Source organism: Anguilla rostrata, chromosome 10 (assembly GCF_018555375.3).
Source record: "Anguilla rostrata isolate EN2019 chromosome 10, ASM1855537v3, whole genome shotgun sequence".
NCBI classification, from domain to species: Eukaryota; Metazoa; Chordata; class Actinopteri; order Anguilliformes; family Anguillidae; genus Anguilla; species Anguilla rostrata.
The window spans coordinates 31912186-31934321 of record NC_057942.1 but is presented as its reverse complement, the minus strand read 5'-3'; the positions used below and the strand labels follow the sequence as shown (position 1 = coordinate 31934321).

General features: G+C 50.3%; 1 protein-coding gene across 1 annotated transcript in view; it reads left to right on the top strand.

The window, feature by feature from the left end:
• Window positions 1–22136, top strand: part of arb2a (ARB2 cotranscriptional regulator A) — a 161775-nt gene that overhangs the window by 76307 nt on the left and 63332 nt on the right. Inside the window, exon 8 of the mRNA XM_064296526.1 lies at window positions 7226–7345. Within this exon, the coding sequence (XP_064152596.1) occupies window positions 7226–7345 (120 nt within the window). The remainder of the gene's footprint in view (window positions 1–7225; window positions 7346–22136) is intronic.

The following is a 22136-nucleotide window of genomic DNA, read 5'->3' as shown; positions in this document are numbered from 1 at the left end:
CATTATTTATACCTTGTTTTACCTTCGGTGTTCCTCAAGGGGGAAGGGGGGGGAGGGGGGAGGCGGTGGGATTCTTGTCTCCAGTCTGTGTTTTTTTCATTGCGCTGTTTCTGGATGCCCGGCTTGCAGACGCAGGCGGAGGTTTCTCGTGCGTCCGCGCGCCTGATGCTCCGCGTGGTCAGAGGTGTCATGGGGTGTGTATTTCGGCGGGTCACCTGATAATGCGGCCGAGAAGCATGCCGTGTGGCCTGCTGAACCCTGCCGGCTCTTCTGTGTGCGTGTGTGTGTGTGTGTGTGTGTGTGTGTGTGTGTGTGAGAATGTGAGTGAGAGGCAGCGAGAGAGAGATAGAGTGAGTGAGAGAGAGAGAGTCAGAGGTTATTTCTGTGTTGGTCTGTCTTTCTGTGTGTGTGTGTGTGTGTGTGTGTGTGTGTGTGTGTGTTTTCTGTCTGTATGTGTGAAGTATGAGCATTTGTGTGTATATCTTTATGTTCGTGTGTGTGTGTGTGTTTGCATGTATGTGATTCTGTCATGTGTATTGAGCATTTGTGTATGTATTTCTCTGTTGTCGTGCGTATTGTAATTCTGTCTGCATACACGTGTGAGTATGAGCATTTGTATGCATGTGAACCTGGCAGTGGAGCAGATAGCTGGTGACCCCCCCCCCTCCATACAGGGCAGGAATACCCCTCTGAAGCTGTTCAATATCCCCTTCTATGGTCCCCCCCTCCCCCCCCGGCCTGGCCTCTTGTACAGAGAGACGGTGCTGATCCCAATCTTCCTGTCAGGTCAACCAAGAAACACATCCGCTCCGCTCCCGGCCCCGAACCAACCTGCCCCCCCCCCCCCCCCCGTGTCATTACGCCGCCGCGCCGCGGGGAGCGGGTCGTTCCGGCGCGTCCGTGTCCTACGCGCTCTTGTCCGCGCGCACGTTTCCCTTCAACTCGCGTCGGTTAATTGGCAAGAGTAATTCGGTCCGACAGCGGGGGCGTCGGGGAGAGGGCGGCGGAGGTGCGGCGGGGGTGACCTTTCTGCTCCTCTGCAGCCAAAAGCCATTTTTTTAACGGGGCGTTCCTGAGAACCCCGGCAACTCCCTTTTGTACTTTGTTAATTAGTTATTGATCTGAAACAATGCGCTACCAAATATGGTCGGATTAGCTTAACACCGGCAAGGTCAGCCCGTCGTACGGTGGATGTGACGATCTTTATAGCGTATTAAAGTTTTTTTTTTGTGTGTGTGTGTTTCTCGTCCTTTCTTCCTCACTCTCTGTCTCTCTCTCTCTCTCTCTCTCCCTCCTTTACCTCGCCGCTTTTCTCTCCCTCGCCCCCCCCCGCACCTCGGTAATCTCCATCTTTGTTAAGTCTGGCAAAACTTCTCCTCTGTTTTGTCGCTGCGCTGTGACCCTCTTTCCGGTAAAGCCCTCAGCTTATGACCCTCGGAGATTTTAGAATAATGCTCTCCTCTCCTGTCGTTCGCGAATCGCTACGTTTTCCTTTCACCCGGTAAACTCATTCCCAGACTGCTTTGCTGAACTGTAACCCGGCACGTAATAAAGCTGAATAGAGAAATTTTTGCAGTCGCCTGACGCGTTTCGCTTTTGGTCTTCGGCGTCCTCGTCGCTTTCAGGTATGCAGTCGGTTACTTCACATTACAGGCGTTCAGCAGACGCTCTTATCCAGAGCGACTTACACAACGTTTTACACGGCATTTTACATTGTATCCATTTATACAGCTGGATATAATACTGAAGCAATGCAGGCTGAGTACCTTGCCTAAGGGTACAACGGCAGTGTCCTAGCGGGGAATCGAACCTGCAAACTTTAGGTTACGAGACTAACTCCTTACCCATTATACCGCACGGCCGCCCGGTTAAACAGGGAGCCGCGTGGGGAGCGTGCGCAGAAACGCCGTCCGGCCGCAGGAAGTGGGAGGCATCGGTAATTTCAGCCTCCCACGGCGGGCATGCATATTTCACGCGCACGCATCGTATCATCAACACCTTCTCTCTCCGCGCAGGAAGTATGCATTATGTATCCGAACGACGCCCGGTGTCATCTGAGGGTACCGCCGCGGTTTCGGTGCCGGCGTCGCCGAGCGTCCGGTTACCCGCGCGTCACTGGATCCCCTTTGCCGCGGCGCCTTGCGGCGTTCTCGTGCACGGGGCTCGGTTACCTCACCGTCGCGTCGCGGTTTTGCCCTTGGACGGAATTTCCGTATTTCAACGGAAGCGCGGGCACGCAGGCACGCAAACACCGCGTTTCATTTCTCGAGACGTTTATTGAATTCGCACGTGTGTGCAGCGTTGCAGACGCCTCGTTGAAGGCTCGCGTTTTTAAGTCCAAAACATGTGATTAATCGGAGCTGCTCATTTTGTTTTTAAATTTAATTTACGAAAATGAAAATAATGCTTCTCGTTGGAAGGGGCTTTGTTAAATATCCAGTGGAGCGGAGTTTGGGTGTGAGAGTTTATCTGGCTTTCCCGTGGACGGGGATGCAGCACGCCCCTTGGGGTAGCGGGCCCATTCTTTGGTGGTGAAATTCAATCAAGTTTAGGAGTGGGTATTGAGTTCATGGCTTAATGTGACATCATGGGTCACATGACCACATCTGAGCAGTGCTGAACTGTTCCGGGGAAAAGTTACTTATCACACTTTCCGCACACTGAAATGTGTTACAGTACTGAGGGGGAAACTCCCCTCAACCACCGCCAATGTGTAGCACCCACCTGGGTGATGAACGGCAGCCATTTTGTGCCAGAACGCTCACCACACATCAGCTGAGGCAGAAGTTGCGTGTCACAGGGATTCGGGCAGATGCTCGCGCATGTTTCTGTGCAGGTATGCGTGCCTCGCTTGCAGTTTATCCCCTCGGTTTGTGTTATGTGTACACAGGAGCACTTCAGGTACAGTAATGGCACAGGTGAGATACGAACTGTTGGGTGCAGAACACACCGGATGAAAACAATGAAAAGGATTTCACGGACTCTAGAAGCTAACCCCTAAGGTTTCCAAATCCCTAGTCAGCCTCGGCGGCGTGCGATATCGGAAGCGACCGGGCGCATGACGACCCGTGTCGGATGTGGAACGCGGTTGTTCGGGAAGAGCGAAGTTAAGTTCTAAATCCGCCGGATTCCCCCCGCAGCAGTTTGGGATTTACGGCCCTGGGGCCTTCTGTCCAGGACTGGCGCCAGCAGAGTGAGGCCTCCCACTGCTGCTTACTGACTGATCTGAGATCAGTTACTACAGCAGTGTAAAAGGCCTCTGTTTGCAGAGCCACTACTTCACAACAGCAATGGGAAACACTGCTGACTGACCTCAGATCTGCTACTGCAGCAAGTGAGGTTAGTGTATTCAGTCCGTGACTGACGTATTTATCTGTGAGAGTTGAATTACCTGGACATTTACGTCTAAGTCAGTGCTGCATCTGGCTTAACTGTGGTCAGGTTGATCTTGATTCATACACGTATTGACCCATTTCTGAATGCATACAGGCATGTGCGTTTTTTAACGGCATACACTGCAGAGCACAGAAAAGTGATTGCTGCGTGTCTGTGCGCGGTCGTTGTGTGTGTGTGCGTGTGCTTGTTTCCGTGTGCGTGTGTGTGTGTGTTTCCGTGTGTGTGGTGTTGTGGTGTGTTCCGTGTGTGTGTGTGTTTGTGTGTGTGTGTGTGTGTGTTTCCGTGTGGGGTGTGTTCATGTGTGTGTGTGTGTTTCCGTGTGTGCTGTGTTGTGTGTTGTGTGTGTGTGTGTGTTCTGTGTGCACGTGTTGTGTGTTGCGCGCGTGGTTCCCCTTCAGACCCGAGAACGCGCGCCTCTGACGGAGGGCTGACACGAGCCGAGAGAGAGCGGCTGTCGGGCGGGAGCGAAAGCGAGAGAATCACTCGCTCCGCCGCCGCCTCGTCTGCCGCTCCTTCCTTCCTTCCTTTCTTTCGTTCTTTCTGTCCGCCGGAGCCGGAACGAAGTCGGCGGAGAATTGCACGGCGCGCGGCGCGCGTTTCGCAGTCGGCCGGGTCTGTGGAAGCTTCGCACGAAGGCGAGGCTTCGCGTGTCGAAGGGAAAAAAAAGAAATAAAAACGAGCGGAGTAACAGTATTACGCCGCGGCTGCAATAAGCAAAACCAGAGTTTATTCTTCCCCCCCCAGTGCTTAAGAGTCGGAGATATTCCTTTTTTATTATTATTATTATTATTGTTTTCATCTTTATTAATGGCGGCTTCTATCCGCTTCGGTTCCCCGCAAGATGGTGCCTGTTGTAGCGGCGCGAGCTACGAGCCGGAGAGAGCGGCCGATTAAATAAATAAATAAATAAACAAACAAACAAACAGCGACGCAGCTACACGGACCCCCCGAAACGGCGACTGACAGTCGCTTCTTGAGACGCTGGCAACAGGTCAGCGGCGGGGGAAGCCTGTCAGGGGTTCTTGGCGCGCGCGTACAGGAAGTATGCGAAGCCTGTCACCGGGAGCGGTCTCGGGGGTGGCGAGCTGCTTCGCGGGAGCTAATTAACCCGCGGAAATAATTACACCAATATGCAAATGCTGTTTAGATAATTCGCCCCGCTATCGGGGCCCTAGGTAGTCAATCACGCGCGGCGGGGCGGGGCAGGGGGGGGGCGTGGGGGGGCGGGCGGGCGGCCGGGGCCAGGTGTTGGGGATCTGCGAGCTGTTGATAAGGGGTAGCTCCGCTACCTGGCCGCCGCCACCGGCGTCTTCTCCACGTGGGGCTGCGACACGGCGATTGGCCGTGCCCAATCGCTGCCTGATAGGGCCCTCTCCGCTCCGGGGGCCCGCTCCGCACCGGGGCCCATCGCCTCCCCGCCCCGCCCTTTTGGAAAGGCTACTCGAGAATAGACGGCCATATTTATTTGAGGTTTAATTAACCCTTTACAGAGAAGATCACAAATATGAGGTTAGAATGTTAGTAACTGGACATTCTAATGCTTATGTAACAATCACTACTGGTAATTGAAAGTTCCGGAATACTGATTTAGAATATTGGGGGGGGGGTGGGGAAATTTACAAAAAGCCTACTCTTCAAATGGTTAAAGGAAGTGGAAGTAAGAATTTTTTTTTTTTTTTCAAAATCCTTAGCTTTCAGATACCAGTAGTGATTGTTACATCATCATTGGAATGCTCAGTTAGAATGTTCTAACATTCTAATCGCACTCTAACCCAATCTTACCCCTTAAAGGGTTATAGTGCACCGTTGTGGGCATTGAGGGCATGTTTGAACATATTGCGGGTACTCTGGACCTGCAGGAGCATTTGCATCGATATATTTGTCTACAGAAGTTACGATTGCAGCTTTCACGTGCTATTGTAAATATTGGAACCCCACTGACGTTGATGCCGGTGTGGCTGAACTCTCGACAGCTGCGCTGATTGGAGGAGAGATGCGGAAGACTCCTAAAGTGAAGCGCGCAGACGAATGGCATGATAAGTGTTGACGGGCACATTGTGAGTCAGTCTAGATAAGACCATCTGCTAAATGCCAGGAGCGCGGCGTATTGTGAGGCCACATCCGAAGCGTGTCGCGATGACTTTAAGAAATAATAAGGGTAATTGGGTGACACGTCTAGTTAAATCAGTAATACTTTGTGCGTTGGCCTGGGAGAGGTGACGGACAGTTGCGTGAATTGCCTCCTGGGTGGGGTAGCGTTTCGAATTGGTACGGTTTCACCCGCCAAAAGCCTAATTTACAAGTGTCTTGCGACAGAAAATGACATATTTTAAACTGATGTGTGTTGTATGACACTTTTTCTCGGTGCGTTGGCCGGTCGAAGAGAAGCGGTTAGGCTACAGTTTTGATTAGCGGTGGCGAGGTGCTAGCTTAACCCGAAGGCAAAGCTTCAGAGGAATTTGACCTACCCCCGACCCACGGTCGGCGGGACCCTGGTTCTTTCGTTCGCAGAGATCGTGGCGCGGTTGCACCGCGTTGCATCACGCTTGATGACGGGTTCTCCCCCCAGCCCCCCACCCACCCCCGCCCGCCCCCCTCTTTAATGTCAACAAACAAAAAAACGCAACATGAAGGCTGAAGAATCGCTGTTCCCGGCTCGACCCCCGACTCCGCACCTTATTTAGTTTGTTGGTTTATTTTTTTACATTTATGCTCGGTTTTGAGTCGATGTGTGTCCGTGTGACCGTCCTGAGGGACCAAGTCTGGCCACAGACCTGCCTGACCAGGACTGACCGGGCTGGGGGTGAAGACTGCGACTCTCCTCTATTGCACTTGAGTGTTTTTAGGGGTAGCGCTGGAAATCTGGTAAAAACGTATTTCCCGATTTTTAGGTGGTCCTTGTGCCGTATCCTGTTTTTAGCCCCCCCCCCTCTTTTCCCCCCCTCTTGTGTCCCTCTTTTCATTCGCGGTTGCTTATTTTCTGCAGTGACAGCGTAACAGTTTATTAGCCAATTGATGGAAAGGTTATTTATTTATTTACGTTTCAATTATCAACTGCGTTTGCTGGGAGATTGAGCACGCCACAAACAACCGCAATTAGTGAAGGTCCATTAAAAAACGTTATATTTCTGAGGAATTTTTGGAATGGCCTTACCAGGCCCCTCTTCCAAAGCATTTAGCAAGCCTCTACAGAGGTTACTTTTGAGGGAACTTACTGTCAATCACTTGAGGGAGGGGCAGTGTTTGCTAATAAATAGAATAGAATAGAAAGGAACTCTTAAGCCATGACCCTCCTTTATTTAATGTACAGCCCGTTGCATTGATGGAGGTGAAGCTTTGTTCAAAAAGTATCTACCACAGGAATCGATATTGCAGAGGTGGCAATGGATGTTATGTTAGTTTACTGCACAGCAAAAGAACTTCCCTGTTCCACGTTAATTAAAACTCTCTCATTCTTTTTGTCCTCATCTGCTTGCGACTGTGACCTTACGATATGTTCCGCGATTATACTTTTGTCTGGGTTTATAGCCGAAGTATCGATCCGACGGCGTGCAGCGCAAATTAAGATTTAAACGTAGCGTCGCGGTGCTATCGAGTTTCACGTTCAGGGTGTTTACAATATATGCAAGGTTCATTGATTAAAAATAAACAGCATTTGCAGAATCGCTACCCAACACTCTCAACACGTGGTCCTGCAAGACTTTCCGGAGTGCTCGTATTCGTAATAGGAGTTTTTTTTTTTAGCGTGCAGTAAATTGCAGCTTTGGATATTTGTTTTAATAATGGTTATAATTAATTTTTTTTTTTTTTGCTTGTGTTTCTGTTGCAGGAGAACAGCTCTCCGGAGGAGCACGCCGTCTACGTGTGGGACCATTTCGTGTCGAAATCGGCGGCGAAGGACGTGTTCTTCGTCGCGCACAGTTACGGCGGCCTGTCCTTCGTGGAGCTGGTGAGTTTTAAAAAAAAAAAAGAAAAAAGATAGAAGGAATGAAAGAAATAAAGTGTGGAAAAAGAAATGCTCTTCCTCTCCCTCCTCCTCGGTCTTTACCCTAATAACGCCCGGGAGAAAAAGAGGGGGCTGCTTTTTTTCGATATCACGCGGGGGAAAAAACGCGACGGAACGATTAAAAATAAATAACGTTTAGTTTCTTTGAGAGGGGAAAAAAAAAAAGCGGCGCTTCTGTAAACAATCCGGTTCACCCCCGTCCCAGGGCGGAATCCTCTTCCCCGCGATCGGGGAACGAACGATGTTCCGTTAAGCCGCGACGCGGGAGGCCCTGGGAGAAGTCAGGGAGCCTTCTCGACCTCCTCAGGAAGAAGTTGTCTTTCCCGAAAAGCCCGCTCTGTCGCGCTCCGCTCGTTTCGACGCTCGCCGAGCCCGTCCGCGTCACGGGCATTATGGTCTGTATCGCGCGCGTTACGTAAGTCCTGTGCGGACGCTCCGAGCCGGCGGCCGGTTGCTCGGCGCGCGATCGCCGCGGTGACAGGCCCCGGCGATTCCTGCTTTGATCTTGCGCAATTCCCGCTTAGACTCTACGTGAACCCAAATTATTTAAAGCGCGTTCTTTTATTCTTTAAAAAAAAAACGTGGGGGGGTGGGGGGGGGAGCATAGGGTAGGGGGTTTGTGGTGTCTCAGCGGTAATTCCAGGAATATCTTTGGCTTTTTATTTTATTTCTTGTCTTCCCCGTATTTGCGATTGTAATCAGGCTGTTAAATATTGATGTGGCGTTGAGTCTGTGGTTTGAGCCCCTCCGCCAAGCGGTTGCGGTGGCGGTCCTCGTGACCGTTTTCCCCTGGTGGCTCTCTCTCCCTCCCCCGGGCGGGTGGGCCCCAGGTCAGAGAGACGGGGGGCGTCTGTGAGAAGGCCCCCCCCGTCAGGACCTGCTTTCTAAACTTCGCAAAAAGCTGTGTTTGCGCAAGGCAACTTCAGCATGGAGTCTCAAATCCGCATGTATTGTGTGTGTGACATGCAAAGAGGTGCAGAACGAGAGCCTGAGAATGTAAGACTGCAAGCACACCACACACACACACACACACACACACAAACACACACTTTCAGAATCACTCAGAAAAAAAACACCCGCACATACACCCACATGTAAAAACATGCACATAGCAACCCACACCTGCTCAATCACTCATACACACACACACGGATAAACACAGATACCCAAATGGCACATTGACACATCGTATGTTCTTCACACTTACCGAATTGTATCTAAATGCAATTAAGCGCCAGTCATTGCCAGTTCTCCACACCCTATCCACTGCCCCCCCCCAGGCCATAGTGCTTTTGCATATGGGATTATTGCCATTGTCCTGCATGGGCCGGGGGATCTCCGTCCCTATAGGTGGCAGGTCCCGCCACTGGCCCCCCAGGTCCCCCCCAGGTCCCCCCCCAGGCCCCCGGGTCCCGTCCCTGTCAGCAGAGGGCACGAGACTGACAGTGGGGCGACGGCCCCTCTTGACACCCCAGCCCGCGGGTCCCTTCACCCCATTCGCCGCCCCGCACCTCGCCCGGACGCCCTCCCACCTCAGCGTCTCCGGACAAAACCTGACTTCTGACCTCCGACCTCCGCAGGGGTCAGCTGGCCACAGGGTTGTGGAATTATCCCAGGCCTGGATGGAGCCCCTTACCCCCAAACCCCCCCCACCCTCCTCTCTACAAACACACAAACACCCCTTTTACCCCCCACGTCTCCGTAGCGCCTCAGCGTTGACAACTGAATGATTTTTGTATTATGCGCCCCCAACCCCCCCCACTCACACCCCACACCCGTTTGGTTGACGTTTGGCCATCTTACAGAATGACAACGCTTTCCTTTTTTCATTTTTCATCTGCATCATCATCATCATCAATAAAAAAAAACGCCTGTTTATTAAAGCCTGGTTTAGCCGTAGAAAACATCCAGTTAATTGAAGGGAAAATGGTCCAGGGGGAAGGGGTGGGGGGGGTGGGGTGGGGGGGGGGCGGCCTTGCAGGATGCACCGTTTGACACATAAGAAGACCCGAAGAAAACAAGCCGTCCGTGGGTTAATTACCACTCCCCTTTTCCAGTTAATAAACACGTTTCTGATCAAGCACATCAAAAGCGCCCAGATTAATTTCTCTCTCCTTTTTTTTTTCTATTTTTTTTTCCTTCTTCTCCCACCCCCCTGCTCCCACCATGTTCCCCGTGTTTGGAGCGCTGAACTGTTTCGCTGTAATTTTTATTTCTTTTAAAACACTTCACAGAGTGTATAGACTAATTATAGTCACATCAAAGGGAAGCTAAAGGCCTTTGAATGAGAGAGCGCTGCTGCAGGGAGGGATGGCTTTATGTCTGAATGAATACTGCCCTTTTTTTTTTTTTTGCTCCCTCTCTCACACTTGCTCTCTCTCTCTAGCTTCCCTCTCTCCCTCCTTCTCCCTACATCTCTCACTTCTTCTCTCGCTTCCTTGTTTACGCTCGCCCCGTGACTTTCTCTTCAGTGTTCTTGTTTGATGTGTCTGGTGCCATGGTTAGGGATTTGCGATGTTCAAGTGTGTCGTGTGTGTGTGGTGTGTGTTGTGTGTTTGTGTGTGTGTGCATGTGTGTGGTGTATGTGTGTGTGTGTGCTGTGTGTGTGTGTATGTGTGTGTTTGTGCGGTGTGTGCAGTGTGTGTGTGTGTGTTGTGTGTGTGTTTGTGTGTGTGTGTGGGTTTTTGTGTGCGTTTGTGTGTGTGCGTGTGCGTGTGTGTATGTGCGTGTGTGTTTTGTGTGTGTGTCCGTGTGTGTGTTTGAGAGTGTGTGTGTGCGTGTGTGATGTGTGGTGTTGTGTGTGTGTTGTGTGTGTGTGTGTGTGTGTGTGTTGTGTGTTTGTGTGTGTGTGTGTGTGTTTGTGTGTGTTGTGTAGTGTGTGTTTGTGTGTGTGTGTGTGTGTGTGTGTTTGTGTGTGTGTTTTTGGGTGTTTGTGTGCGTGTGTGTGTGCGTGTGTGTGTGTTTGTGTGCGTATGTGTGTTTGTGTGCGTGTGTGTCTATGTGTGTGTTTGTGTGTGTGCGTGTGTTTTTGAGTGTGTTTGTGTGCGTGTTTTTGTGTGTGTTTGTGTGCTTGTGTTGTGTGTGTGTGTGTGTGTGTGTGTTTGTGTGTGTGTGTGTGTGTGTGTGTGTGTGTGTGTGTGTGTGTGTGTGTGTGTGTGTTTGTGTGTGTGTGTGTGTTTGTGTGTGTATGTGTTTGCTTATCCCGTAAATCTCCGGAGCGCCGGGGCGCTGGGTGTCTGGTAGCTGTTGAGGGTGAGACAGAGCTGCCCAGCGGAGGCTTCCTGCTCTTTCTGTGAAAGAGGAGCATGTCTGTGAAAGAGGGTGAGCCGCATTATATAAGGGCTTATGTAAGAATGCATCTGTCTCCCAACGCGCGGGTGTGTGGGTGCGAAGACTCCCTGCAGCCAAAACGCGTGCATAGAATGTATATCTGGTGTGTGTGTACTGTATACACGTGTGTGTGTGTATGCGTGTGCGTGTACTGTATACATGTGTCTGTGTGTGTGTGTGTATTCACGTATGTACATGCACGTGCGTGTGTGTCTGTGTGTGTGTGTATACACGTGTGTGTACATGCTCATGCGCATACACGCACACGCACACACGTGCGCACCTACATGCTCGCGCACACACATATGTACATGCAGACGCACACACACACACACACACACAAACACTCGCAAACGCACACTCACATACACAGACACACACGCACTCACTCACACAAACACACATGCACACACACACACACACACACATACACATTCAAGAAAGAAAAGGAACAAAATAATGAAACTGAAACGAAACGTTCGACTTTTTATTGAAGACAGATCTTGGTATTCGAGAGTCTGTGAGCGCTGCTTGGCACGCTGTATAAATGTTATATAGGCTGCATTTAGAAATTAGTTCTGCGGGATTTGACTCTGAAAGCTGCGGCCGGGGGTTTTTTTGGGGGGGCAGCCCCGCGCTCTGGGGTTACCGAACGCGAGGAAGCGGATGAAACAGAAAAGCTCCTCCGCCAGGCTGACGGCGGCGTCCGAGGGCGCGCAATCCTGCCTTCAAAGGGCCGGGGAGACCGGGGGGGGGGAAGAATAGTGTACCCCCCCCAACCCCAACCCCAACCCCAACCCCTGGGGAACAGGATCTTCGGTTGGGGAGGGGGGAGCCGTTCTCTAGCGTGGCTCTCGTTTTGAACTCTCCCAGGAAGTTCGAACCCGGGCACCGCCGTGAACGCAGGAACTCTATAAAGGACTTTTTTTTGGCTTTTTTTTTTTGCGTGTGTCAGGATCCCAGTTCGCTCCTTTAAGTTCTGCTCTGAGGAGAACCGCCGCCTCAGCAGCGAGCGGGTAAAATGTGGCTCCTGGCGGTTTGGCGATCGTGTCCGCGGCGTTTGGGAACCTGGAGCTCGCCCTCACCCTCCTTTTCAGCCCATGGTACCACGCCGGGGGGGCGGGGGGTTGGCGAAATGGAGCGGTTCGCACTCGAACGTCTCTCTTGTTGTGAAAAACTCGTCTCTTACTTTTGTCAGATCCGGGCCCGTCGAAGATGGGAAGCACCGCTAGGCTACGTCCGTAGCTCTGTCGCAAAAAAATACATACACGCCGCTATCTTCGGCTCTGTCATCTTGCTTACTTCATCACTCCCGCTACCGGATTTATCAGCCCGTAGCTCCGCTAGTTCCTCCCGCTCCGAGCCGGCGCTGATCTCTGTAGCAACGGCTGAGGTAGCCGCGCTCCTCGGCGGGAAAGATAAACTTAATCTATTACTCACTCACCCTGCCGGATCTGCCTCCTGTCAGGCCGCTCGGCGGCTCTCAGGCTCCCGAACAGCGGTTTTATTGAAGTCCATGAAGATATCTCCGGCCTGCTTCTCCTCCCTCTTCACGCTGCGCAAGCGATACCGCGTCACTGTGCGAAATGCTGCTATCGCAAACGAATAGCGCAACGTTAGCCATCCCCTTTAGCATCGGTGCTACCTGCGGTTGTGCTTGGTGGTAACTGTTCTCCATTTGCTAATATTTAATAGTGTCATCACTCCTAACCCGCGAAGGCCTCTTCCAACTAAGGGGCCATGTAGTGTGATGTCTAGTTTGTCCTTCCGTGTACTTTGTGTCCCTGACTGTTGATATTTAGTTTGTCCTGCTACTCATCACATACACACATACACACACGTACACGTATACGCATGCACACACACACGCACACGCTCACACATACACACATACACACATACACACGACGCACACACAGACACAGAAACACACACACACACACACACAAACATATGCACACGCACACACAGACACAGAAACACACACACAAATACAAAATAATTTAAAAGCAAAAAAAAGGGAAGAAAAATGCCTAGAGAAGTGCATCTTCATCTCCAGCTGAGTCGGTGCCGCTTGTTTGGGGGGCATGTCTCCCCTGAGCTGTGTGAGAGCGAGTGATGTTTCTGCCGTAGCTCTCATTGCTGTAGGTGCTGAATCGCGCGAGTACAGTAGCGCCGTGTCTCTGTGCCCTTCGAGGGGGCGACGGCCAGACGAGACCAGACGATAATCTGCAGGATACCATTTCAGCGTTCTGTCGAGTCTCCGTCTTTGTGTAATATTGCATCATTCTGTGCTTCTCCTCTGTTTGGGGTTATGGGTGTTTCACAAGAGCCACTGTTTGTTATGAAGTTATCTCCTAACTTCAAAATGTGTAAAATCGTTTTGTTTTTTTCTTTCTCTCAAGCATTTCCATGTTTATCTCAACTGTACGTTGGGCTGTATTTATTTATTTTTGTTTTTGAGGTGTTTTATCATGGTGAGAAAGACCTCCCTTTCTCTCACGCTATCCTTCTCTCTCCTCTTCCTTTATCTCCATCCCCTCGTCTCTCTCTCTTTATACGTACGCCCTTTATTTATGCGCTTCCTCCTCTTCCTCGTCTTCCTCCAAGGCTCAGACCAGGGGGTGCATGGATTGGCTGGACACCTAGCATTTGTACAACTGGCAATACAGACTGGCAGATGGATAAAAAATAGATGATAAATACAGACACCTAATTTATGTGAAAATGGAGTGGTATCTCAGGTGGCTGTATGATTAGGGTGTGCTCGTAATGACCTTGTAGTTCATACATAGTTATGGGCAGTGGATGGTTTTCAAAGAAAAGAAAAGAAAAGAAAAAAATAATAACAAAAAGCATGCAGCAGCAGTAGCAGCTGTTTTTCCTGTCTGTCTAAGTGGGTTTTTTTCATCCTGGACACTGAGCATGCTCTCATCAGTGAAAGGGAGAGGTGGGAGAGCGGCGAATAAACACGTGTGTCCTCACTTCACCCTCACCCCCCCACCCCACCCTCAGAAAAAAAAAACGCAGGCTGAACCCTAAGCAGAACAGAACAGCACAATCGCGCCAACCGCCATCCCCCCCACCCCCACCCCCCACCCCCCACCCTGCGATGGCCGCGCAGATCAAGGGACCTCCCGCAGGCTTTTTGGGATTGGGATTCAGGGGAAGAGCCTCTCCTCTCCTCTCCCCCCACCCATGGCCCAGGCGGAACCTGCCGCAGGGTGGCCTACTGCCAGGCGATGCAGCCTGTGACACCACCGCTACACACCCCCCACCCCCCAGGGGTGCGTGTCGAAGCAGGAAGTGGCGTGCTATCGCCCGACCTCCTCGCGGAAGGGAGGCGCTGTGAAACGCCGAGCAGTTAGAGGGTTGTTCTCACCTTTGTTGCCATGGTTACCCTGCCCCGCCGCCGGTTCGCCACAGGCCCTCGAGGGTGGCGGTGGTCTCCGGGGGGGGGGGGGGTCCTCTGCCCGTCCGCGGCGGAGGCTGGCGCCAAGAGCGCCCGGAACACACAGCGGCCTGGAACCGTCTTCCTTTCCCACCGGTTACCCATGGTGCACCGCTCGGGTTGTTGAGCTTCGCTTTTCTCTCTCTTTTTTTTTTTTTTTTCCCCACGAGCGGACTTCAGGTTTGTGCTCAGACGCCGACCCCCGGGCCCCAGGGCCTGAGACGGGGTGGGGAGCTCGCGCGTCGCGTTGGGCAGTTTCGCCGGAAGACGCTCGCTGCAGTGTTTTAACGGAATCGCGAAGCTCAGATTTCACATCTGCGTTCAGAAATGTCTGTTCACGTTCATTGTAAATATTTGGAACGTTGTACACCTCGAAACAGTATTTGTACATAATCTGTCTGTCTGTCTATTGAAACTAAGCTGTTTCTTGGGACCATTAGAAACGTTGCTTCTAAAGGAGTCGGTGATACGCGGTTTGGTGGAGGAACACACGCTTTCCTTTAAAGGGTGAAAGTCTGGGTTGTTTTTCCGTTCTCTGGAGTGACTCTGGCATTCTTTCTCCTGGACGTATCTCCGGACGGTCGCATTGTGTGCCCTCTCGGCTTTTGTGCCTGAAACAGGCCGTCCCAGTCCGCCCAAGAGAGGTGTTTGGGCCCGCAATCAGAAACGCATTAGGGAGACAGGGGTGAGAGGCGGTGATAAATTGGGGGGTGGGGTGGGGGGGGGAGGGTTGGGGCAGAAATTAGTGGAGCCTTGTGCGGACCGTCCCGTTTGATTTGACTAGCTGTGTGTGTGTGTATGTGTGTGCGTGTGCACACTGTGTGTGTGTGTGCACTATATGTGTGTGTGTGTGTGTTGTGTGTATGCGGAGTGTGTGTGTGCACATGTGTGATGTGTGTGTTTGTGTTTGTGAATGAGAGAGAGAGAGAGAGAAATGGAGAGAGTTGAAGGTTGCATGTTCAAGACGGAAATATGAACTTTTTCCCATTTTCCCCGGGTGAGAAGACGTGTTTGAGCCCGGTCCAGGAGAAGCCTTTTTTTCCCCCTCTCAGCATCTGGATGCCGATTGTTCCGTTTTAAATGTTATGCTTTAAAAATTTGATTTGATTTAAATTGATTGCTTGTTTCCCCCCTCGGTGGGTTGCTACGGTGATAGACCAAGGACATTCCTCCAGACAAGCCATTGTGCTGACAGTGAATGCCTCTGTTGGCCATTATCATCCGCAGATGTCCTTCATCCACTTCCATTCAGAGTCCTTCCCTCCACATTGTACAGGGAAGCGAATGACATCTCCGGAAACCACTGATGTTTTGTGGTCTGAAAGGGATACTCACAATAGCCTTTGTGCAGATTTTCTCATTTATTGACTGAATTTATTTTATCTTTATTGTTATTTTATTCCTTTTTTTTTCTTCCCCTTCTTTGTATTGATGAGTTTTTTTAATACCAAATACCGTTCGTAGTATTAGTTGTTTTTTTTTTTTTGTTTTTTTTGTTTTTTGATCTCCAACTTTTTTTTGGAGATCTCAGTATCTTCAGTCAGTCAATTATCCAATCGGGTCGCTCGAGAAATTCGGAGCCAAATGCCTCCTACCGGCTGAGGAGTCTACTCGACTTTTTTTGGCTGTCCGCGATCCGCACCTGTTTTTTTTTTGCTGAAAAGTATGGAAAGCTAACAAAATTCACACAGCTTTGTGACCCGCTTTCTTTTTTTGTTTGTTTTTGATGCCAGCAGAAGCCAGTGGTCGTGTAGCATTAAACAAACGTTCGTTTGACGTTTTGTCTTGTGTTGTCTTGCGCATGGAAAGCTTCATTAGAAGGCGTGTGCTCTGTGTAAGCTTGCTAACCCGGTTTGGGCTACGCTAAGGCAGCTTTGTAGCATAACTGTTAGGGAATTGGGCTTGGAACTCCCAGAGTATTGGTTGGATTCCCGGGTTGGTAAATGTTAGCGAAGCTCCCAACACTCGCAAACTCGGACCGCACCCTTATTGTGCGAAACAGACATTGTTTCAGTCCCTCAGGATTTTCATCAGGTCTAATTACTTACGATACCCACATACCCATATAGATTCTCTGATCCTCTAACCTGACTATGTGTCATATATGGGTAGTTAAGTGTAACAGGACACCATATGTAAATAGCATATAAATGCTAATGGTCAAAGGCCTGTGTCATAGCTCAAATAAGACTCTAATAATACATCATTAGTTATTTGTTCCCAAGTTGGACAGTGCCATTGTACCCCTGGGCATGGTACCGAACCTGAATTGCTTCAGTAAATCTCCAGCTGCGTTGTATGTAAAGAATGTAGGCCGTGCGTAGTCGCCTTGGATTAAAAACATCTGCTAAATGCGTGGAAAGGTCGCCTCGCCGCTGTGAGTGTGCATTAGCCTAAGCGCTTCCCTTCTTCATCCCGGTCCCTCTTACCTGGTGCCCGCCTTGACCCGACACCGCGGCCCACTCCGCCCCCTTTGTTCCCAGCCCTGAACGCGAGCAGGCATCGCGGGCAGCTTCAGCGCCGAGCCGAGCCTTTCTCCCATCGGTAAGTGCTCCTCACCCGCGATGCAACAGGTGATGGGGAGGTAAAGTGTAGCTGACCCCCCCCCCCCCGGATATCGACGGCCCCGCGGAGCAGGTTAATCAAGCCTTATAGAGAGCCCACTTAACGCCGCGTCCGCCGCCGCGCGCCGCGTTAGGCCCGCTCCTCGTTAGGAAGCACCTTACCGATTTCGGATATCAGGGGGCCTCTTGTTTACCATTATCATTCGGGGGCCTCTTAAAGCCCTCCGCCGCTGGCCCTCGAGAGCCGCCGAGCCCGGTAATTATGGCGCCCCCCCCGGTATCGACGGAGGAGCGGCGCTGAAATGGACGACGGCCGGCAGGGTTCTGCCCCGCCCTCCCGGACCCCGCTTATATATAATATATAAATATATATTTGAAAGTATATTTGCGGTACATTGACCGGCAAGACCGAGCAAACAGGAAAAGACATTAAAAGGTATTTTGGGTTTCTCTGTTGGGAAATATAACCCAGGAAACGTGCTTGGTTGGAATTACTATATGGTGCTTCACAGTAATAAATTACTCTTTTGAGGGCCACTGAATAGGTGTTTGGTCAGTATACAAGTCATTGAATATTTACAAGTGCATCCACCAGTTAAATGGTCATGGTAAGTTAAGCTATTGATAATGTAAAATGTGTATATAAAAAACAGCCCTGTTAATGTGTTTTTCCTAATATTTGCAGTATGTGAGGTGTTAGTTATGATAACCAAAATGTGATACTAATTACAAATAATTTAGAAGTATTTTCTTTATATCTCTTGAGTTCTCTCTCTGAAGTAAGATTTCTATTAAAATGTAATGAATTTAATTATAACGGAACTTCCTGAATGACTCGGTAGATTAAGAGGCACAGAAAAGCTGCCAGTTTCTCGGAGATAAATAATCACAAATCATATTTTGCTCCTCTCTCTTCCCCTTGTACTTTGTTTCCCTTTTGTCTGGCCCCTGTTTGCGGGCAAAATAGCCAGCGCTGTTCCGGCTAACGTCTCGAACGCTCGCGTTATCTCTGTCTGCGTTTAGCGTGGCGGATTTCCTTTTTTTGCGTTCGTCTCTCTTTCTACGTCGGCTAATCGGCGGGAGAGGGGTTTTGACGTGTCTAGGGCGGACAGATTCGTGCGTAACAGAATTTATTTTCCCCACTCTGAAATAAGGAACATTCTGAGGGTGTTTGCAGTGTTTGCAGAGCACGTCCGGTCCCTGTCTTTTTTGAGGAAAGCGGGGAAGCCGCTCCTGTGTGTACCTGACGAGGCTCAGTGTCTGAAAGAGGGGCACCGATGGATGAACCGGCGTGCTTGCTAGCGCAATGACCTCTGACCCCGGAAGCTTTCTATCCGGCACACTGGCGGAACGTTCTAGCAAAGCCGCGCAGTCCGGAGTGCTTTATGCCGCTTATATTATACGAGCGTGATTTTTCCTCATACTTATTCTTGTTTTTTTTTTGTTTTTGCTACAAAGCAGCAAATAAAAGTTTATTTAATTTGTTTTGGTGCTGTTTTTAAGCCCTTCTTGGCAGTTTTTGGTGCTGCTCGGAATCTTGTTTGACTGTGCACAATTTTCTAAAAGAAAGTCAAATGAAACAAAGCGTGTAGCGGACAGAAATTACGCGGTTTAACCCTGATACAGATGTGTTCTCTCGGGAATAGCTGGATTGAAGACATTTTACTTCCAGTACAGCCTGGTTGTGTTCGTATCAGAATTCCACTTCATTCCTGAAAGAACAGACATGGCTTACAAATTAACTGTAGAACACAATGAACTGGACATGCGTGGAAAAAATCCGTGAGCTACGTGTGTGAACTTACTGAACACGTCCTTGATAAAAATGTATTATTCGTAAAATCATGCTGAAACTACGTTTCCTCAAAATTGGAATATTAATTCTCATTTTCAGGAAGGTTTTCAGGAAATGAGAGTTCTAGTTTGTTTTAGTACAGAGGAGAGGTTCCTAGCTACTCGCAGGGAAGCAATCCGCTGCACAGCACCTCGCACTTCCTGGATGCCGTCCCTTGTGTGACATCATAGACGCAAGGAATACTGGGACCGTGCTCTCGGAGACTCTGTGTTTCCAGCTTTGAAAACATTCTGAGCTGGCAAACTTTGCTAGCGCTCCGCATGCCAATTCCTTATAGGCTCTGCTTATAGAGTTGTCAAAAATCGAGATCTTCATGCGTCTTGACTTCAAGAGCTCTTCCTGTTTTGTTTGATCAACACAGGCCAGATATAGATTTTATGTCTCTTGCAGATTTTTTGGAAATTCTGTCTTTCTGCATTCTGTGGGCAAAAATAACTTACAGTAGGAAAGCTCTTGATGGCTTCATACAACAGCGGAGCGATAGCTGGCAGCTCAGGGTTCTTGTAGCCACTTGCGATCCAAATGGAAACTGAGTGGATTATATTCAGGAGAATTATACTTTTATATTCGAATTGAAAACGCATTAATATACATCTCACTAATTATATTGTGTTTGCAGCTGCATTAGACACAGTTGTTTGACCGAGCGTTTCCAGGCAAGATGATTATTTCCGTCCTCTTGAAGTTTAATAGGTAGAGTAATAGAGCTTCATGAATGCCCTCCTTAAGTGAAACCATTTAGTGTCGTCGGCTGTCTGGAGTTCTCGTGGCTGAAAGGCTTCCCTTTTGTCTGCTGCTCCTCTTCCTTGTTTTTTTTTTTCATAAACAGTTGCGGCTAGTTAGCCGCCTACGCTAACCCGTTCCTCGGTCGAGTCGGCGACGCCCACAGAAACCGGACTTTCGTTGGGCCTCCCCCCCCCCCCCCCACACCCCTAACACACCAATGTTTCCATGGCGATGTAATTGAAAATCATTATGTCTCAAACAAGTATTGTTGAAGTGACTATTCATAATTCTGTCCTCATGGTCTTACTCCCTCTTTCCATTCTAGTGAAAGAAAAAGAAAAAGAAAAAGAAAAAAATCTTTCCTGCTGTGTAAGGATTATATATATATATATATATACACACACACACACCACACACACTCAACACACACGCAAACAGTCAGTGTGTTGTTATGTATAGGTCTTATTTATTTATTATTTTTAAATTCAGCCCGGTGTAGGAACCAACCCAGTTTAAGAGTTCACTTCAATCTTGGGGGATTCATCATTACATATTTACTAGCTGCGGCTGATATAGCTGTAAGGTTTTATCAGCTCCCATTGATCTAGTGCGCATGTTCGCTCCCGAGGTTATGGGACGTGCTTCTATTTGCATAAGGGCCCTGGGCAAGGTTCTTTCTAGCATTGATTGGCCTGTCCAAGGGAGCCGGGCGCGTTCTCGCATTGATCACTTTGTTTTTTTTTCCCGAAGACAGTGCTACGCGGAGTTCAGCTCAAACATTTCTGACGGAGGGAAAAAAACGGGAAAACTTTGCCGCCGATGTCTCAATAACGCTCGCGCCTGACACCGGCGAGGAGCCCGAGAGCTGCCTCTCCTCCTCCCCGCGCTTTCTGCTTCTCTCTCCTCTCTCCCTCTCTCTCTCCTCTCTCTCTCTCCCTCTCCCTCTCTCTCTCTCTCTCTCTCTCTCCCTCTCTCTCTCTCTCTCTCTCTCTCTCTCTCTCTCTCTCTCTCTCTCCCTCTCCCTCTCTCTCTCTCTCTCTCTCTCTCTCTCTCCTCTCTCTATCTCTCTCTCTCTCTCTCTCTCTCTCTCCCCTCTCTCCTCCTCTCTCTCTCTCTCTCTCCTCTCCATTTCTCACTCTCTCTCCCTCTCTCTCTCTCTTCCTCTCCCTCTCTCTCTCTCTCTCTCTCTCTCTCTCTCTCTCTCCCCTCATCACACCTCCTCACTCTCTCCATTCCTCTTCCCCCCCACTCCTACCACTCGCTCCTTCCCCCTCATCAGCATCCTCACTACTCATACACTCACGCACGGCAACACACGTCACACCACACAAATCCAACCACACACCACACACATCCCCCCCACCCCCCCTCCCCATTTCATCCAGCAGTCTTATTCTCCCATACCTGAGTCTCAGAGAATCATCAGGCTCGCAGCTAAAATCGAACACACTGCCCCCCCCCCCTTCCCCCTCCCCCTCTCGACGCAGGGCTCTCCTCAGTACGTATCTGTAGCTGAGAAAGAAATGAAATGAAAGGCTTTTCTTCTCCTGCGTCTGGCATGGGCTTTTTTCTCCCTCCCCACGTGTACTCCCGCGTGAGGGGGAGCTGCATGCCTTCCAGCCCGCCTCGGCCTCTCCATCCCTGGGCCTGGCTGGGGCTGGCTGGGGCTGGAGCTGGCTGGAGCTGGCTTGGGCTGTGGCAGGCCTGGGCGAAGGCTCGGCTCCAAACCAACCTGCGGGGGGCCGGGGGGGGGAGGATGGCGCCTCTTATCCCGGGGGGGGGGGGGGGTGGGGGCTGCACGGAGCAAACCGAGGAGGGCGTGGACCCGGGGCTCCTCTTTTGCACCCCGGGGTCGTGGACCCCGACCCTCGGGTGGAAAGGAGCGGGGCCAGGCCGGGCCGGGGCCCGCCTTCGGCCCCCGGGGTGCCGCGTGGACTCGGGGCTCCTGGGCGGGGGCGGAGGCGGAGGCGGGGGGGGGGGGGGAGGGGGTGGTGGTTGTGCTGCTGCTGCACGTCCCGCTCTGCTCTTTGTTCGTGGATCCTGTCTGTAGCTTTGTCTTCCAGTCGCCTAAGAGGTTATGCTCACACAGCATCGACTGGGAGACCCTGATCATCTCCACGCTCTCTCTCTCTTTCTTTTTATGTATCTCTCTTTCTCTCTCTCTCTCTTTATGTATCGCTCTTTCTCTCTCACTCTCTCTCTCTCTCTTTATGTATCTCTCTCTCTCTCTTTCTGTCTCACAATTCAATTCAATTCAATTCAAAATGCAACTTAGGTTGCCAGAACATATAAAGAACGTACACCATCGAACACATGAACATATACATGGACATACAGTTTACAGACATATAGGCTTACCCAAATGGGCTCACTGGCTGTGAGTCTATGGTCTGTTTTACTCTGTCTCTTTATGTATCGCTCTCTTTCTTTCTCACTATTTCTCTCTCTCTCTCTCTCTAGAGCTCTGGACGCTATAAGTTTTCTGTGTCAAAAATCCGTGTTTGATCAGAACTCGAAACTTGCCTGTGGGCCGGGGGGGTTGTGTGTGTGTGGGGGGGCGGGTTAGCGTTGCGGGTCGGATCGGATCCTGCTACGTCTTAATGAAGGGCGGACCGCAATCTCCTACAAACGGCTTTCAAACACCTCTCTCGCAACCACGTTTCCTTTTGGGAGCGCGGCTAATGAAATAAATATATGGCAGCCGTATTTTAAAAATAAATTGAAGTCAATTGGGGTTGCCAATTCTTGCAGGCATTGCTCAACATCAAAATAGAAATAATAAATCTGCCTGTGCCCCGCGAAGAGACT